At 40.2% G+C, this 19,245-nt stretch overlaps 1 protein-coding gene across 1 annotated transcript in view; it reads left to right on the top strand.

Annotated features, from left to right (window-relative positions):
• Nucleotides 1-19,245, top strand: part of atg2a (autophagy related 2A) — a 39,983-nt gene that overhangs the window by 6,638 nt on the left and 14,100 nt on the right. The window contains exons 8-34 of the mRNA XM_017474656.3: nucleotides 121-291; nucleotides 529-671; nucleotides 2,509-2,584; nucleotides 2,694-2,946; nucleotides 3,088-3,229; nucleotides 5,489-5,587; nucleotides 6,086-6,247; nucleotides 6,367-6,631; nucleotides 6,776-6,863; nucleotides 7,017-7,188; nucleotides 7,381-7,523; nucleotides 8,106-8,251; nucleotides 8,995-9,149; nucleotides 9,278-9,428; nucleotides 9,795-9,979; nucleotides 10,067-10,147; nucleotides 10,253-10,359; nucleotides 12,234-12,326; nucleotides 12,407-12,477; nucleotides 12,605-12,681; nucleotides 12,781-12,951; nucleotides 13,631-13,757; nucleotides 14,039-14,268; nucleotides 14,530-14,759; nucleotides 14,963-15,098; nucleotides 15,687-15,902; nucleotides 18,544-18,645. Coding sequence (XP_017330145.1) covers nucleotides 121-291; nucleotides 529-671; nucleotides 2,509-2,584; nucleotides 2,694-2,946; nucleotides 3,088-3,229; nucleotides 5,489-5,587; nucleotides 6,086-6,247; nucleotides 6,367-6,631; nucleotides 6,776-6,863; nucleotides 7,017-7,188; nucleotides 7,381-7,523; nucleotides 8,106-8,251; nucleotides 8,995-9,149; nucleotides 9,278-9,428; nucleotides 9,795-9,979; nucleotides 10,067-10,147; nucleotides 10,253-10,359; nucleotides 12,234-12,326; nucleotides 12,407-12,477; nucleotides 12,605-12,681; nucleotides 12,781-12,951; nucleotides 13,631-13,757; nucleotides 14,039-14,268; nucleotides 14,530-14,759; nucleotides 14,963-15,098; nucleotides 15,687-15,902; nucleotides 18,544-18,645 — 3,992 coding nt within the window. The remainder of the gene's footprint in view (nucleotides 1-120; nucleotides 292-528; nucleotides 672-2,508; nucleotides 2,585-2,693; nucleotides 2,947-3,087; nucleotides 3,230-5,488; nucleotides 5,588-6,085; nucleotides 6,248-6,366; nucleotides 6,632-6,775; nucleotides 6,864-7,016; nucleotides 7,189-7,380; nucleotides 7,524-8,105; nucleotides 8,252-8,994; nucleotides 9,150-9,277; nucleotides 9,429-9,794; nucleotides 9,980-10,066; nucleotides 10,148-10,252; nucleotides 10,360-12,233; nucleotides 12,327-12,406; nucleotides 12,478-12,604; nucleotides 12,682-12,780; nucleotides 12,952-13,630; nucleotides 13,758-14,038; nucleotides 14,269-14,529; nucleotides 14,760-14,962; nucleotides 15,099-15,686; nucleotides 15,903-18,543; nucleotides 18,646-19,245) is intronic.

Raw genomic sequence — 19,245 nt, 5'->3', positions numbered from 1 at the left:
AAGATATTGCATAGCCTACACTTCTGATCTCTGATTAGTCAACATGTCAGCTGCCTCCATAACTGTCTTGTTGTCACCGTTTCATGCTAGATCGCTCATTTTTTCTCTCCCTTTTCCCAGAGGGCAGCAGTAATACGCATGGTGGTGTTGGTGGTGCTCAGAGTAGGCCTCTGGGTACAGATGATCTGAAGTTGATAGAGGAGGACCTCAGTAAGCAACTCAGTGTGGATACAGTAGACAGAGATCTGGAGCTTAACACAGAGCCTTACATCTACAGCCTAGAGAATGGAGGTGAGGTGGCATGTATATTTTATTTGAACTGTATATTATACTTATTGAAAACGTCTGTGCTTTTCTGGCACTGCAATACCATGAAGAACTGTTGATTGACTTTTTGTTGCAGACACATTGTACTTTGTTTCCACTGACTAAATTTCATATCATTTGTATTGATTAAAAAAAAAAAAAACTTCTAATCTGTTAATACTTGTTCTTATGCCTGTCTTGTGGTGCCTCTTCCTACCTCAGAGATGTTTTACTCTATGGGGCCTGGGTATATGACTAGCAGTGTGATGTCCACACGCTCTGGAAGCGAGCTCTCAGACAGTGACATGGAGTCCTCAATACACAGCCAGAGCAGCCTGGCTCCAACACACCCTCTGTCTCCACAGGTCTGTGCATGAAGAAAAAAAAAATCCATACTGTATCTTCATGACCAATATTTTCATTATTTCCTCCTTCAATAAACACAGGGGACAAATATATTAGTTAGCCACAAGGGAATTAAAAGCTGTGGTGTTCTTACCCAGTCCTAAGCTAGTCTAAATGGTGACTGGTGCACTGTAATATCATATGGTGAGCTAGTTACTTAGATAAGTGCATTAATACAGACCAAGTAATGTAGGAGTTTGTGGTCATTAACCTCTTTTAAGAAGGTTTCTAACGTAACTAATCATGTTTGCACTCTTGATAAGACATCCGCCAGTTTTTGGCAACATTTCTTGGTTATCTCGTTGCTATATGATATACGTTCCGCCCCGATTTTACAGAAAATGACCTAATATTTATTCACCATATTTATAGAATATGGGGTATTATCTCTGAAAAAAGGTCAACGCATTTACAGATTTTGAAGAATGCCTTTAATCTTCTATCATAAGTGAGTTTTGATGCTTTTCTTACTATAGGGAAAAGTGTAAACAAAAAAAAAGATTGTTTGCATTAATTTCATGTCATGTAGCGTTGCCCAGTGAAACTGGGGTGTTCCTTAAATTACAGAAGTTTATTGCTGCTAAACTTTATAACAGAATTAGTTAGCTGATAGTTTATATCGGGCTTTTGCTAATGCCTGTCTTTATATACTATACAATGTTTGTAGCTTACTGTAACATTAATTGGTCCAATAGGAGTACAGATAAGTGAGGATTGTTGGGAACATGCTATAGGGAGGGTACAGTCTACCACTTCTTGTGCTCATCTTGGACTTATCCAGTTCAAAGTTTTACACAGAGTCCATCTGTCCAAGTTGAGACTTTCTGTAATATATTCGGACGTAGAGGACAAGTGTGATAAATGCCATGGCTCTCCCTGCCATCTTGGCCATATGTTTTTCTTCTGCCCTGATCTCCATGGTTTTTGGTCTGTTTTTTTTTTTTTTTACCATCATGTCCACTATTCTCAGGGTAGATTTAAAGCTTTGCCCATTGATTGCTTTATTTGGGATTCCTGACGCCTCAGTTCCATTGAGCTCGATACAAAAGGATGTTATCGCTTTCACATCCCTTATAGCAAGACGTTGCCTACTGTTGCACTGGAAGTCTGCTAAATATCCATCTATCTCCCAGTGGCTAAAGGACGTGATGTTTTTTCTAAAACTCGAGAAAATAAGGTATATGATGAGGGGTTGTACGGACAAGTATTTTTTTTTTATTTTTATAAATGGCATCCCTTTATTGTATACTTTATGGAGTTACAGACACTTCCCACTTAAATTTTTGTGCCTGTTGTCGGGTTTTACAATATCTATATAACCAGCGACTGTTATTGGGTAGCCATGATTTGGTGGGGGGGCGGGGGGCGGGTTTGTTTTCGGTGCTTGTACTTTTAATTTTGTTTTCCTTTGTTAGTATAAAAAGAAAAAAAAACCCGTGAATGATTTCTGCTGTGTGTTGCTCGGTTTGTTTTTTCTTCTCAATGAAATATTTGCGAAAAGGAAAGGAAAAAAAGTAATGTCGAGCAGAAATGTCGAGCAGAAATGTCGAGCAGAAATGTCGAGCAGAAATGTCGAGCAGAAATGTCCAGCAGAAATGTCCAGCAGAAATGTCCAGCAGAAATGTCCAGCAGAAATGTCCAGCAGAAATGTCCAGCAGAAATGTCCAGCAGAAATAGAAAATTATACTGAGACAAGGTCACACTTTTTGATACTATGTATATTGAATTCATTATGATGGAATTACGTTTCTTGTATGTAATGATCATTTTGTTTCTTCTTTATTTTCCATTTTTCAGGGAATGCTTAACTGCCCCAGACGTTATCCTGTACCAGGAACTTTATCTAGTTTGCCTCGATGTAGCAGGCCGCCACGTATGTTACCCTCCTTACTTAACAGAACACGCATTTACCTTTCAGGCTTTATCGATATATATGTATGATAAATATATATGTTCTGTTTTTTCACTTCTCTTTGTAACAGGGCGTTCAACACACACTGACCAGTCAGAATCCATGAAGCCTGATTGCTTGCTCCGACTCTCTCTGGGTGGCATGACTCTGACTCTTCTGGAACAGGAGCCAGCTCAAGATCCTGAAGATCTGTCCTCCATGGCTAAGGTGTCACAGCTGTTCTTCCATGAGCTAGCCTTCTTCAAAGACAGCATGTTCAGTGAGAGAGACTTTGAGAACCTGAGGGGTAACTTTGCTAAAGCGTGCCCTCACTCACATCTCAGGTACACAGCTGTGTTGTTTTTACACTTTACTATTTCTTCCTTGAGCATGAGATAACAATATAATCACTGTGTTTATTGACTAGCACACAGCATTTGTTGTCAGCACAGTTTTTATTCTTGATGCAATCTTTTTGTTTCCAGGCTAACAGGAGCAGCAGTGCAGGTAGCATGTGAGATGCGGAGCTCTGGGCGGCATGCTCGTTCCATGACCTCTGACCTCTCCTTCAGCAGGCTGGAACTGCTGGAATGTCTTTGGGAGCCAGGCAAGCCCCAGTACACTGAGGTACTACACCTCACGTATGCATTATAGTAACCGACAACAGCTTTTACTTTATTCATCTTTCATTCTTTCAGGGTTCGTATAAGATGCTTGAAAAACTTGAATTTGGCTTTTTGAAATATCTAGATAAATAGGCATGTTTTATCTAGTGGTGCTTTAAAAGTGCTTGAATAATAATAAGTCAATAACTATGAAATCGCTAAATAACTTTAAAGTGTTTATTTTCAATAGAACGCAAATACAATCTTTTCACTCAAAATATGACCCCACGTTGCAGCCCCTCCTCCTCCCTCTACTCACTCACTCATTTTGTCAGAGACAGCTCCGGTCCACTTCTCAGACCCCTTTATTGACAACCCCCCCCCCCCCCCCCCCCCCTTCAAAAAAAGCAGCCAGCGACAAATCTAGTGACTTTTTGGGCAAACGTTAGCTTCTTGCTGAAGAAGAAAGTGTGCCAGTTCTGTCCCGTGAGCGTGAGGTCCTGCTTTTTCTCCTTTCTCTGCATCCACTCTGTTCAGTGAGGGGCAGAGAGAAAGAGAGAGGAGCAGCACATTCAGTGTGAGAGAAAAAATAATAAAGACATTCTGTCACTTCTAACTTTCTCTCCGAGTGAAAATTTTACATTTTACACATAAATATAGCCGACATCACAGCACAGCTGTTGTTTTTAACTTTTGTGTCTGGTGATTTGGTCAGACGACGTCGCGGTCATAAAAGCAGGATTTTAGCAGTGCAGAGCAGCAGCTTGGAAATGGTTTGGAAGTGACTGCTGGTTAAAATGTAGTCTTCAATGGTCCATGTTTCAGTCACTATTTCATACTCGTTCTGTTGTCTGACAAGCGAAGCAGAAAAAAATGTAGATGAGAACAACTTTATTGGGAATTTGGCTGTGTTAAAATACAGCGTGTGAGTACAGAGAGAAGCAAACAGATTTAAAAGGCAGACACAAGAATGCAAATATGACGTGAGATGTAATGAATATGCTAATTAGCACATGACATCATCTAGCAACCTTTAGTGGCTTTCCATTGCAAGTTGTTGGCCGCAGAGCTTCTGTCACTCACCTGGTGTACACTGACGTTATGGTGAAGACAGTGCAATGCCTGGGAAATTTAGTTCAGCATGACTGGAGTTCAATTGATATAGGTTTGAATTGCAGAAAGATGAAAGAGACATTAGTAAACATCTAAAGTCCATTTTCAAAACAGATAAATTGCTAAAATTGCTAGGAGGTTGTTAACATTCACTGTTCCTCAGTACAAAAAAAGACATTGCTTTATAAGGACTTTTGCCCCTAAAACATACATCTAGGTAGAATAGTCAGGATAGTAATTGTTTAAAGGAATCCTTGTTGTTGTTTTTTGTTTGTTTGTTTTTTTAATAATCTTTATCTGCTTTTCTAGAATTATTTTATAAATTATTCAGCCAAAGTATTTGTAAGTGAAGCTCTGAATCTATATCAGAGTGTAGCTAATAGTAACCATGGAACTGCCTCAGATTCCTCACCACCATGGGGAAAGCATAAATAATCTGAATTGCTTTTACTGTATTGCTTTTGTAACACATCCAAAGACTTGTAAAGTGTTAAATATTTTTGATAGATTTCAACAACAGCTTAGGCTTCTTAAGTGTTATTTTGTTTGTCTGTTTGTTTTTTAGTAAATATGTTTCTGTTCTTTTCTTAGTGTAGAGAAATTTATCGTAATTCTCAGATGTAGTGGATAGAGATGCTGAAGTGTTCCTTTGTTATTGTTGTATGGGTGGCTGTGGCTCAGGTGGTAGAACGAGTTGTCCACTAATCGTAGGGTTGGCGGTTCGATTCCCGGCCCACGTGACTCCACATGCCGAAGTGTCCTTATTCAAAACACCTAACCCCAAATTGCTCCCGATCGCAGGTTAACGCCTTTCATGGCAGCTCTGCTATCACTGGTGTGTGAATGGGTGAATGAGACACAGAGTAAAGCACTTTGGAATCGCTAAGGTTAAAAAAGCCCTATATAAATGCAGACCATTTACCGTAATTAAATATTTGTAAAATAATTTTGTTTAAAGGAATATAAACTAAAGTAGTATAACAAAATGACAAGCCAATAATGCATTGAAATGAAATTACATGCCGATAAATACATTTATACAATATCATGTGGCTACTACCATTCTTCAAAAAGCTGTTCATACCTAGCAGCCACTACAGTAGTGCTTAATACACACCCACAGCTCACTGCTGAAGAAGGTTCTAACCATATTTTTATGTGTGTTCAGCTGTTGCAGTTCAAGAATGCTGGTCACTTTTCTGTGGGAGCGACTGCCAGACCTTGTGCCCAAATTCACCACTCCCTGACAGAAAAACAGCAGCGCAAGGTGCTTTATCTGAGATTATTTGTCCTTTTGTACAATTGAACACTAAGTACAACTAAGTTCATATGAATCTATGCAGCTAGAAAGAGTCTGTAGTCTATAGCAGGAGTTGCCACCTGGTGGTCCGTGGTTTGGGTGCGGTCTCAAGTGTTTCAGCAGAGCAAACCTAGTACTGTAACATGTCTATAGTTTAGCGACCTAGTTATTTATTTTTATTAAACATGAACCAGCTAGGCTTCTGTAGCAGATCCTCTGTTGCAGTTTAATCGATCACATGCATTTATAAAAATTATTCAGCTGAAGGCAGCTCATCGAAATAGAGACTGTCTACAAGGCTAAAACATGACGTCAGAAAAGGGGAAGTTTCACAGATTTTCATAGACTTTATGTTTTGTTTATTTGTAAGCAAGGATTTTTATGTAATTGGACCTTTTAGAAATTTTAGTTCAGTGTCCCTGGTGAATAGTTTCAAATCATTTTCATGTTTGTGCTGTTCTGCAGAGTGGATCAAAGCAGCGGGTAGTGCGCAGGGACAGCTCACTACATGTAGAGCTGGCTGAGCTCACCACTGAGGTAGACCTGGACATTCTGGGCAGACTGCACAGTATCATACAGTCCCTGAGCCACTGCCCCAGCCAGCCAAAAAAGCCAACAAACACCCAGGTGCTCACCTGAAATGCTCTTCTGTATGCTTTTATGATCTGTGTGTGAGCAATGGATATATGTAGGCTGTAACTGATCACTCTACTATAATGCTTCTTTATCCCTCTATCTCTCCATAGACTCAGTTGTTCGAGCTGCACTCCTCCCTTGTTCTCCTCTCCCCCTACGCTGTGCTGAAGCTTCGCTTCCCCATCCCTGACCTTCGACCTTTAGACCTGAGAAGACCCATTAGCGAGCGAGCGGTGCGTAACGAGATCCTGAGTCTGGAGATGTGCAATCTAGAATTGAAGTCTCATCAGGGGTCAGACCTCCAGGAGCAGGTGCCATCCACCTCCACAGCTAAACTCACCAAGTTGCTGGAGGCTAGCTTCAGTGATATGCATGGTAGGGGGAACCTACTCACTTATCCATTTTATTTAAACATCGTGCTTTTCCCTTTGTCTTTAATGAGAAAGCTATATGCTAATAATCAGACCCCCTATAGGGCCTGTTTGTTTGTTTTGTTTATTTATTTTCTTTCTCTCTAAGGAGTGTATGTGGGTTGGGAGGGAGGCTCTTTCCCTTGTATCCGTGTACAAAAGGGCTCCAACACACAGAACCCAGACAGCACACCCAAGTGAGTCTGAGTGAGCTCTGACTGTATATAATGTAGTCTTCCCAGAAACATAAAACTACATTTATATGACAGTAGGCACTGATTGTTCCCTAAATTACTTCTGAACTACTATTGGGTTTGTTTGTTTTTTTTGCCTCTTTTCTTGTCTTTTAGGATTATGGTGCATGTAAGTGGAGCAGCAGACTCAGATGGTAGAGGGGGTGTAGGTGTGGGTTTGAACAGGGATTTGGGCCCTGGCTTTATGTCTGTGGAAAATCCCTGTGAGCTGAGAGAAAAGAACAGCTCCCCCTTCTCCTCTAACCGCACCATGTTTGAGACAGAAGAGGTAGACTGCTTTCTCTCATTTTTCTCAACTTTATCACACTCATTCTTGTGTCCTTCTTGTCATTTTGATCTCTTGTTATTTTTCTGTGTCCAGTCTTGCCTGCCTCTTGTCATTTTTCTGTGTCGTGTTTTGGCTTGCTTCACAGTCACTACCTGTCTCTCCTTCCCCCCCCCCCCCCCCCCCCCCACTTAGATGGTAATCCCAGCAGATCCAGAGGAAATGAAGGAATTCCAGGCTCAGTGTGTGGGCCAGAGTCAGTGTGTGGTGGATATCAGACTCCCTGTGGCCTACATCCTCTTGCCCAGCAAAGAAGCCTTTCAAAGCATCTACAACAGGCATGGGCTTTTGCTGTCTTTTTTTTTTATTCTTTTTTTAAAACAGTTACTTTGCCGTCCAGAGTTATTAGCACCCTTCATAAAAAAGAGCAAAAATGATTGTATAAAATGAACATTACATACAATAATTATAAAAAATAAAAAATCATGTTAGGTATGGTTTTTAAAAAGTGTATATATAAACCCAATTCCATTTTTCAGTCTATTTGCTTACTTTAGCCTGATGTTTTCTCAAATGATAATGCAGGCTTTGAATCGCAACAGATGTCATGATCTCACCCTTCTCTTGTGTCTGGGCTGTTCTTGTACTAGTTTCTATTTTGTTTTGTGCTTCCACACCCTCTATTTTGACTTATTGTCATGACCCTTGTTTCATTATTGTTACAGAGTCATAGCTTTTCTACTATTTTATTTCATTTCTTGTTTTTCCTCTATATTTGCTGGCTGTGATGTGCTCCTAAATTGTGTCTTAAGTTACTAGTAATAGATGTTTTGTGTTCTATAATTATGGTTGTTCTGCACATTAAAAAAAAAAAAATCTGTGCTCACTGCTGTACTTTTACTTGTGTCCTCACTCCTCAGGATCAATAATGATTTGTTGATGTGGGAGCCTCCTCCTCCTCCTCCTCCTCCTCCTCGCTCTCCTCCCAAGATATCTCACAGCCCCCTGCAGCAGCGCAGATCTGAGGATGGCGAGTTTCAGCTCTGCAAATCTGCCTTCAGACTTGGTTAGTCATTTTAAGACACCATCGTACACACAGGGCGGACAGTTTATTAGAAAGGCGATTATGCTTCAAATTTGAAGGAGCTGAGCCACTGAACATGCAGTTGTCAGTATGCTCGAATAGAACTTGAACTTCTTTATTGGACACAGCTAGGGGAGGCAGAACAGTTTGGAGTGGGCCATAAGCAATAATAATGCAATGTTGCTGCAGACCTTTGGAAATTCTGCTTTGAGTTAAATGTTTTGTCTGTGTTGAGTGCATACAATTCTACACATTATCTAACTGTATGAAGGTATTCTGTTGTGCATAAGGAAGCCTATTTTCATATACTGTATATTCTTTAGTTATGACCATGAATGTAATATTAAGAGAACGCTGGTCATCAAGAAGCTTGGTAAAATAACTATTTAAGGAAACTGAACATTTGAATACGTCCTTGTTAAAATGTATAGTGTTAATTTTAATATTACTCTTGATTTTATGTAATGCTGTAAACTTTGAAGTGTATATGGTTTAGAAGAGGAATATTTCTCCAGTTCACTGTTGTTTTTTGGGCTGAATTTCTGACATATAAAGAATAATGCAGTAAATAAAGTTAGGCATGTGTGCATGTGGCTAGGATCTAATAGAGGATCAGATTTCAGTGATGGCTTGTTTAAAAAAAAAAAAAAAAAAAGTTATATATACACACACACACACACACACACAAGATCTTTTTTTCTTTAAAAACTTTTATCTAATTGTAGATTCTGACTCAGAAGAGGATGAACCTCAGTTCTGTTCATCCAGTGAATCAAGGAAAAGGGAGCAGCCAGAGCCCCAATCAAACCACCCCCTCAGTGTGCTCTGTTTAACTGTACTGATTGGCAAGGGTCGCCTGCAGACTCTGACGGACAGTAAGGTAATTAAGGCAAATTATAAGTTGTGCTATCAGAATCAAGTTTAATGCAGAGTTTATCTTTTGATTAAAAAGATAAATTATTAATTATTATTAATCTTTTATTTCCATCTTATATTCTCCTCTTACAGAATGAAGCAGGACGGAGGGTGGAACAATGCCATGGGGAATTGCTGCTAGACTTTGAAGGCGGGAAGATTTTCAGTGTTACCCAGCACCAGAATAATCCCAGTCTAAACTTCTTGACTATAGAGAGCAAAACAGTTGAACTCTATCATAAAGGTAAGAAAAAGCAATAAAGTTTCATTCAGAAACAGATTCAAGATGGCCACCTGACCATCACAGCCATATGTGTGTCTTCCCCAAACTTTTTCCACAAAGTTGGAAGCACAGAATTGTCTAGAATCTTTAAAATGCTACAGCTGTATTACGTGATTGAGATATGTGCAGTTAAAAGACTGATGTCAGTTCTGGAAAGCCTGTAGTTTATAAAACACATATAGTAGAACATGTCAAAATCTCACCATGTGACGGGTTTTCCGAAGCCTGATGCACACAAAAATAATATTTATCACGCTTGTTTTTAATATTTATCTTAAATAAGTTGCTATTCAGAATCTCGAATTTTGTGTTTCTTTCTCTGTAAAGCGGAGGTTCCAGACTCCCTTATCCCAGCACGACTAGAAATGCCCAAGTTTACTCCCCCAAACCATCTGGACCCTACCATTTATCCCACAGAAGTGGGGGTGAGCAGTGTGGGGCGCAGAGGAGCAGGTGGTCAGATGTTGTCGACTGCCATCAAAATCACTCTAGACCTCCAGCGCAATGTCAAGGTTCCAGTACTGTTTAAATGTACTGTTTCTGTAAATGTAATGGGTTTTTTTTTTACATTTAGACTTATTTCACCTTTTTCCTCTCAGGAATTCCTGGTTGCATTAAGACTCCAGGGTGCTACTTTAAGACATCACATGGCATTGACCAATCACAGTTGGCATGAGCAGGTATCACTTACTGGAAGATGTTGTACTTGAAAGATTTAATAGGGGCAAACTTGTCTCAAATAAGTACATACATTCATGCTGTTCATACATGTCTTCTGCCTTCAGTTGGTCGATTTTCTGGATGTCATTGATGATGATATTTTAGGATACACACCTCCTGCCATCATCACAGTGTTACATACACACCTGGCCACCTGTGCAGTTGACTACAGGTAAGGAGTTTAAGAAAGTAATTTTTTTCCCACCACAACATTCTATAATGCTGTATACAGGTTGTGAAATGACATACAGTATCTCACAAAAGTGAGTACACCCCTCACATTTTTGTAAATATTTGATTATATCTTTTCATGTGACAACACTGAAGAAATGACATTTTGCTACAATGTAAAGTAGTGAGTGTACAGCTTGTGTAACAGTGTAAATTTGCTGTCCCCTCAAAATAACTCAACATACAGCCATTAATGTCTAAACCGCTGGCAACAAAAGTGAGTACACCCCTAAATGAAAATGTCCATATTGGGCCCAATTAGACATTTTCCCTCCTCGGTGTCATGTGACTTGTTAGTGTTAGAAGGTGTCAGGTGTGAATGGGGAGCAGGTGTGTTAAACTTGGTGTCATCGCTCTCACACTCCCTCATACTGGTCACTGGAAGTTCAAAATGGCACCTCATGGCAAAGAACTCACTGAGGATCTGAAAAAAAGAATTAAGCTTTACATAAAGATGGCCTAGGCTATAAGCAGATTGCCAAGACCCTGACACTGAGCGGCAGCATGGTGGCCAAGACCATACAGCGGTTTAACAGGACAGGTTCCACTCAGAACAGGCCTCACCATGGTCGACCAAAGAAGTTGAGTGCACGTGCTCAGCGTCATATCCAGAGGTTGTCTTTGGGAAATAGACGTATGAGTGCTGCCAGCATTGCTGCAGAGGTTGAAGGGGTGGGGGGTCAGCCTGTCAGTGCTCAGACCATACGCTGCACACTGCATCAAATTGGTCTGCATGGCTGTCGTCCCAGAAGGAAGCCTCTTCTAAAGATGATGCACAAGAAAGCCCGCAAACAGTTTGCTGAAGACAAGCAGACTAAGGACATGGATTACTGGAATCATGTCCAGTGGTCTGATGAGACCAAGATAAACTTATTTGGTTCAGATGGTGTCAAGCGTGTGTGGCGGCAACCAGGTGAGGAGTACAAAGACAAGTGTGTCTTGCCTACAGTCAAGCATGGTGGTGGGAGTGTCATGGTCTGGGGTTGCATGAGTGCTGCCGGTACCATGGAGCTACAGTTCATTGAGGGAACCATGAATGCCAACACGTACTGTGACATACTGAAGCAGAGCATGATCCCCTCCCTTCGGAGACTGGGCCGCAGGGCAGTATTCCAGCATGATAACGACCCCAAACACACCTCCAAGACGACCACTGCCTTGCTAAAGAAGCTGAGGGTGAAGGTGATGGACTAAACCCTATCGAGCATCTGTGGGGCATCCTCAAATGGAAGGTGGAGGAGCAAAAGGTCTCTAACATCCACCAGCTCTGTGCTGTCATCATGGAGGAGTGGAAGAGGACTCCAGTGGCAACCTGTGAAGCTCTGGTGAACTCCATGCACAAGAGGGTTAAGACAGTGCTGGAAAATAATGGTGGCCACACAAAATATTGACACTTTGGGCCCAATTTCGACATTTTCACTTAGGGGTGTACTCACTTTTGTTGCCAGCGGTTTAGACATTAATGGCTATGTGTTTAGTTATTTTGAGGGGACAGCAAATTTACACTGTTACACATGCTGTACATTCACTACTTTACATTGTAGCAAAGTGTCATTTCTTCGGTGTTGTCACATTAAAAGATATAATCAAATATTTACAAAAATGTGAGTGGTGTACTCACTTTTGTGAGATACTGTATGTACAGACTTCTAGTTCACTGTATGCCCACATATGACCCAGAAAAAACACCGCAGCAATAACACTTAGCAATGATCTTACAAAGTTATTGTAAATGCTTTGTAACAATAACTGGTTGTAAAATATTTTACCTTATATCACTGTGTATCCTTTCCCAATTTCTTTTGTCTTATTCAGACCCCTCTATCTTCCATTGCGAGCATTGTTTACAGCAGAATCCTTTTCTCTGTCCAGTAATATCATTGTGGATACTGCCACCTTTCACCTCAGGTACTATCAGTGTTGAACTCTATGAGTGTGCATGGTTACGTATTATTGGTTAAACTGTATGCCACTGAAACCCCTCCTAGGTTCATCCTGGATGACTCTGCATTGTACCTCACTGATAAGTGTGAAAGCGAGACAGTGGATTTGAGACGAGGTACTGATTACTCATCTGTTGTACGTATGTCGCTCCTGTGAGCCATGATTACAGTATGTTGGGGGTTTATTTTGTCTGAAAAATTTATTTCTGCTGTTTTGTTTTTTTTTTTGTTTAATCTCTACAGATTATGTATGCGTATTAGACATTGACCTGTTAGAGCTGGCCATAACTACCTGGAAAGGCAACGACCCTGGCAAACTGGTATGTCTCATAATGCACACCACCCCACCCCCCCACCCCCCGTAGTTTAGACTTGTATTATAATACAGTATTGTCGTCTTCTACTTCTTCCATGTTCAGACTCAGCCACTGTTTGAGCTGCGCTGTTCAAATAATGTGGTTCACGTGCACACCTGCGCTGACTCCTGTGCTGCTTTAGTGAATATGCTACAGTACCTGGTCTCCCAAGGCGACCTGCACCCACCTCCTCGCCATACTTCCCCTACTGAGATTGCTGGACAGAAGCTCCCGGTAAGAACATCTGTGAACGTTTTCAGTGAGCCAAGTCAGTACTCAATGCCTCCTAGTACTAAGTCTTTGTAACTGGACTTCTTTAGTCGTGAATAATTAAATAACAAGTCCAGTCGCCAGAACTTGTTGTTTAAATGATTCAGATGATACACCTTGAGGCTGAGCGCATATTGCCGCTTTGCTTACTGCTGAGCTTGAGCGGTGTTTGGTCATCAGCATGCGCTCACTGTAGATTATCGGCAAGTTCGATAATCATCCACTTGTGTAGTATTTTGCTAAATATGTTTTTAATGGGAAAAAAAATCCCAGTATCTTTCGCTGCCTCTAAAGCTAACTTACAGGCTAATCTTGCTAAATTTCTTTGCAACATAGACAGTGAATGGTATCGTCAATGCAAAGTGGTTTTGCCACTTATCATCTCTATGCGCAGAAGCACTCATGAAGTGTGGCTTCAAATTTTACCAGGCTTTTTTTTTTTTTTACTTTTTTCCTTTACAATCATACAGTTTGGGATCATACATTATAGAGAACTGAGACACTGATTTAAATCACTTTTTGTGCCTGGTGCGTTATTTTTTTTCATGACTCCCCATTGAGAATGAATGGGTAAGAATCATTGTGTGGTGAATTTGCGCTCAGTCTACCCGCACAGTTACATAAGAGTATTTGTTTTCCGCAGCTTTCAGAAGCTGCTACATCTTTACCACCCTGTCCACCAGCAGAGACCGCTGAAATTAACCAGTGTGATCTTACTGATGCCCTGATTGACACAGAACGAACGCTGCATGAAGAGGATAGAGAATTTGGTAAGATTGCGTGCTAGTAATTTGTTGGGGTTGTTAGTCGTCACTACCTTAATCCTCAGTGCGTTACTGGGGAACCTACAATATAAAGCTATTTCTAGTAGTCAACTGCAAACCAGGATTGTACTTCTTAGAGGGCCTTACAGAATCCTGTCCTGAATCCGAGTATTGCACTCACTACACTTCCAAAAGGACAAGTCACACCATCACTTTACCAAACTACTAGTTCAGATACTAAGAATGATTAATGATTGCTAATTGTCTACATCTTTTGTTTGAGTTAGCAGGCTCTCCTTCCTCAGTAAAGCGAGGCTCACCTGTCTCAGTGTACTTATTTCCTGGGGAAGGCCCAAAATCCTGCACTTCTGCACTAGAGGGGGAGGACTCTGAGCTTGATCAACTGGTGGTTACTGCAACTGAAGTTCACGCTGATATGATGTCGGAGGAATGTTCGGAAGGTTCCACTGACAATGATGACTTCTGTATTTTAGAGGCTCCTGGTATAGGCATTCCTGTGAGTGCTGTTTGTTCAGACTATTTTTGCTCTTCCTTACTTTCCTATATGGATTTTGACACTCTTCTGTCTTCTGTGTCATCTTTTATGTCATCTATGGCATTTAGAGTACAGTGGGAAAATAAAGAATCGAATCGAAGTCATCCATTGTTTTGTTTTTCGATTTATTTTACCAATGTCGTTCTCAGCAGTGTTAGCAGGCTTAAACATGAATCCACAACTTGAATTCTCTTTCTGTCTCTTTCTCTTTCTTCTGTACAGCCTAAGGATGGAGAGCCAGTGGTCAAAGTGTTGTCTCAGAGTCCTATAAAGGTGCGTGATGGCTATTTCTCTCGGCCGCGGGGCAGTTCGGATCTGCTACGGGCACCTGCTCGCTTTCCTATGCCTCAGAGCAGGGTAGTACTCCGAGAGGTATCAGTCGTCTGGCATCTCTATGGAGGCAAAGACTTTGGAGGAAAGACCATCTCTGCCCACACACAACACAGTCAAAGGTGAAGAAATTTGGTTAATTATCTAACGTATGCATTACCAGTGATGACCGTAACCTGCAGATTCATTGATCATAAATAACATTTACATCTTGATGTTTTGATCATACTAAATAAAGCTGCTACCCTTAAAAAAGACAGCAGGCTGTATGATTAGCACTAACAATTCAGTGATTTGTATGTATCTTTTTTTATAATTTTTTCAGAGGTCGCTCAGCACCTGCAGGAGCCCGTGGTTCTCCTTCACGCTCTGCTGGCTCTTCCCGACCACAGAACTCATGGCGCTGGGTGGGAGGCAGTGGCAGACAGCACTCGCTGCTCATGGAAATACAACTGACAAAGGTTGTGTGACATAAGTGACCTAACAAACATCATACCCTTCTTCACTAGCATGATGCTTTGTTCTTTTCCTCATAAGTGAATGAAGCCTGATTCAAGCCAGAGTAGTTTTACCTGAGGAAGTCATATTTATTTAAATGATTTTCAAATTCAGAACTTATAATCCAGTATAAATCAATAATGTCCATACAAGTATACTGGAAGTAATCTCTCCCCGAGTATTTCTCCAAACACGGAGCTCAAGCAGTATTAGTAGTACTGCTTGCCATTAAGCTCATGATAACCTAATAATTAACTTTGTGGTAGGGATGTCAAACTCAAATTCTGCCAGGGTCACATCTACATTCCTGTGAGCCCTTGAAGGTGCGTAATGTAAAGCTATTAATTTTTCAGTATATTTCGTTATTTTCTATCAATAGCCTAGGCTCTGCAAGTTCATGCATCCAGAATGAAATAAGATGGTGGAGGCAGTTTGACACCTGAACTTTATGCCCACTGAACTGACCAGTCAGATATTGAATTACACCAAATCTCAAACCTCTGGGAACATAAAATCAAAAATTAGTATCACCTCCCTGCTTGTGATTCCAGGTCAGCTTCCAGCACGAGTCGTACCTTGTGGTCATGCCCCCTGCGGTTTCAGGGCAGGACATTGAAGGGGTGGGACTTGGAGAGCAGCCTCTCTCACGACAGGTGTTCATTGTGCAGGAGTTGGAGGTGCGTGACAGACTGGCCTCGTCTCAGATCAACAAATTCCTCTACCTGTATACCAGTGAGAGCATGCCACGGAGAGCCCACTCCAACATGGTGAGCAGGGAGCGGGAGGAGGGGACCGGTCTTTTCTTGTAATTCAGGGGTTCGCAGATATTTTCAAATCATGGATCCCTTTAACTGTAAAATAAATTCCATGGACCCTTAATACGTAATTATTTTACACATAATCAGACCGTTTAAATATTGTGTACACAATGATAAGCTGGTTATTTATTATAGCCATAGAACGTTTATTCCTGAACTTTCCACTGAAAGAACACATTAGGTCCAAGTTGACATTATAGGCCTAGTAGTTATTGAGACTTGGATAAACCAATTCAAGTAACCAGTCAAGCAGGCTAATAACGATAAGAACTCAATAACGCAGTAATTTTTATACAGTCATGTGAAAAAATAAGTACACCCCATGGAAATTGTTGGTTGTTTTGACATATGTGGACGAGCAAACATTTGATCCTCTTTGAAACAGTGCCTATTAATAAAGTTGATGTACTTGAAAAATTATTTTTCAATCATTTATTAAACAGAAATAGCAATAAATTTGATATTCTTTGGAAAAGTAAGTACACCCTTTGTCTCAGAAGCTAGTATTTCCCCCTTTAGCAGAAACTTCTTGTAGACATTTTGCATAATTGTCCACAAGGCTTGCTGGACTTTATGACCGCTCGTCTATGCAATATTCTTTCAGTTGCAAGATGGTTGATGGTTTTCTTGCATGCACTGCCCGTTTCAAATCCCCCCACAACATTTCAATGGGATTCGAATCCGGGCTTTGACTAGGCCATTCCATAACACTCAATTTCTTTGTTTTGAGCCATTCCTTGGTGGATTTGCTAGTGTGCTTATGATCGTTAACCTGTTGAAAGGTCCACTTTCGGTTCAACTTTTGGACAGATAGCCTCACATTATCTTCAAGGATTCTTTGATATGATGCAGAATCCATAGTAGAATCAATTAATTCAAGCTGTCCAGACCCTGAGGCAGTGAAGCAACCCTAAACCTTAACATTTCCACCACTGTGCTTCACAGTTGGCATGAGATGTTTCTCCTAAAAAACTGTCTTTGATCACCACCAAACATGTCTGCTGTTACTGTGGCCAAACAACTCTATCTTTGATTCGTCTGTCCAGAGCACTTTATTACAAAAGGCATGGTCTTTGCCTACATGTTCATTGTCAAACTGTAATCTTGCTCTAATGTTCTTTTTAGACAGCAAAGGCTTTTTCTTGGCATGCCTCCCATGTAAGTCAAATTTGTGTAATCTCTTTCTGACTCTAGAAGTATACACTTAGATACCAGCAGCTGCAGGATTCACTAGCAGTTCCAGTGATTAAATTGTGGGGTTCTTGGAAAATTCTTTCTCCATCAGACAGACTGCTCTTGGGCTGAATTTGCTGGGACGGCCAGTCCTGGACAAATTGGCAGTCATTGAAATCTGCGCCACTTGTAGATGATTTTCCTCACAGTGGTATGATGTATTTCAAATAAATTGGAGATGATTTTAAATCCCTTGCCAGACTCAGGCATCCACAACCTTTTTTCTGAAGGCCTTACAGAACTATTTAAATCTTGGCTTGACACCACACACCTCAATAGCAAAGGGAACACCAAACACTATGATATGAAAGGGGTATAAGACAGGTTCCACTTGCACTCCCTAAGCAGGTTCTAATCACTGGCACCAAATCCTGAACACCTGATTCTAATTTTAAGGTGTGATGTATAAATGTAGGAGTGTACTTAGTTTTTCCATGTGAATGATCTGTTCTTTTTGTTTTTTTTTCTTAATTTAAATTGTGAAAATTACTACAAAATGTAAAATTTGTCATTTGAAGGTGTATCAACGTGGGTGCACTGTTTCAAAGAGGGTCACATGTTTGCTTGTCCAAATATGTAAAAAAAATAAATAAATAAAAAATATATATATATATATATATATATATATATATATATATATATATATATATATATATATATATATATATATAAAATATTATATATATATATATATATATATATATATATATGTATATATATATATATATATATATTTTAAAAAATATATTTATTTATTTATTTATTTTTTTAACAATTTCCCTAGGGTTTATGTATTTTTTCACATGACTCTGTGTATATACACTTTATTAGGACCACATGCCTGCACATTCATACATTTGTCTAATCAGCCAATCATTGGACAGCAGCGCAATGCAAAAAATCATGCAGATGCAGGTCAAGGGCTCCAGATAATGTTCACATCTAACATCAGAATGAAGGAAACGTGATCTCTGTGGCTTTGATCTTGGCATTGATGTTGGTAGCAGATGGGCTGGTTTGAGTATCTCAGAAACCGCTGATCTCCTGATCACACACAACAGTCTCTAGAGTTTACACACATTGGTGTGAAAAACACTGAGCGAGTGACAGTTCTGTGGATTTAAACGCCTTGTTTATAAGAGAGGTCAAAGGAAAATGTCCAGATTGATTTGAGCTGCCAGGAAGGATATAGTAACTCATATAACCCTAAGACACATGCTAGGATAAGTACTTGCTGCCTTGTGAAGAAGAGACACTGTCCACTTGCTGCACAAGTTTAACTTCTTCCAGTGTATTAATCTTGATCATGTTAACTTGCTTTATTTGTAGTTAACATGGTTGTGTTTGTTTTCTGTAGTTAACCGTAAAGGCTCTGCAGGTACTTCCTGAATCTGGGTTGGGAGGTCCAGAGTGCTGCCTGAGAATCAGTCTGCTGCCCCTCCGACTCAACATAGATCAGGTAATAAGGCCTCTAGCTTTGCTGCACATCTACCTTTCATGGAATCATTACTAATGCTGTATGTCACTTTGATAGACTGACAGACTGTTCTGAGTATATTAGTACTTCCTACAGATATATGATCTTCAAGAAGGAATATATCCATGTAAAAAAGGACGCCAGGAGGCTCAGCTGTGTCATTAGTGGGTTATGATGACACAGTTCACTCTATCTGTGACAGTCATGTCAGTCAGACATAGAGTCAGACTGATCTTTGGTCATTTAATAGTGTTTCATTGAACTTGGCTCCTGCGAGGTGCTTGAGGTTAAACATGTTTTTTTTTGTTTGTTTGTTTAATTAATGTATTTGAAGTGCTTAAAGAGCTTGAATTAAAGAAAAATCCTGACCGGTTCTTGCACACACTGCCCTTATTAATATAAGCTGATTGAGCAATGAATTCATCATTGAAAATGCCAGCATAATACAGTCTGACTGAAAAAGGAGGCATTGTTCTGCAAAACACATTTGTGTAGGCTTTGTATTTTTCTCATATGCATGCTCAAGAGGTAGCACTGGTGCAATGTCTGTGGTGCTACTACAATAGATATTACATATTGAGA

Source organism: Ictalurus punctatus, chromosome 8 (assembly GCF_001660625.3).
Source record: "Ictalurus punctatus breed USDA103 chromosome 8, Coco_2.0, whole genome shotgun sequence".
NCBI classification, from domain to species: Eukaryota; Metazoa; Chordata; class Actinopteri; order Siluriformes; family Ictaluridae; genus Ictalurus; species Ictalurus punctatus.
The sequence above is the reverse complement of the archived record's forward strand: the minus strand, read 5'-3'. Positions and strand labels throughout refer to the sequence as shown.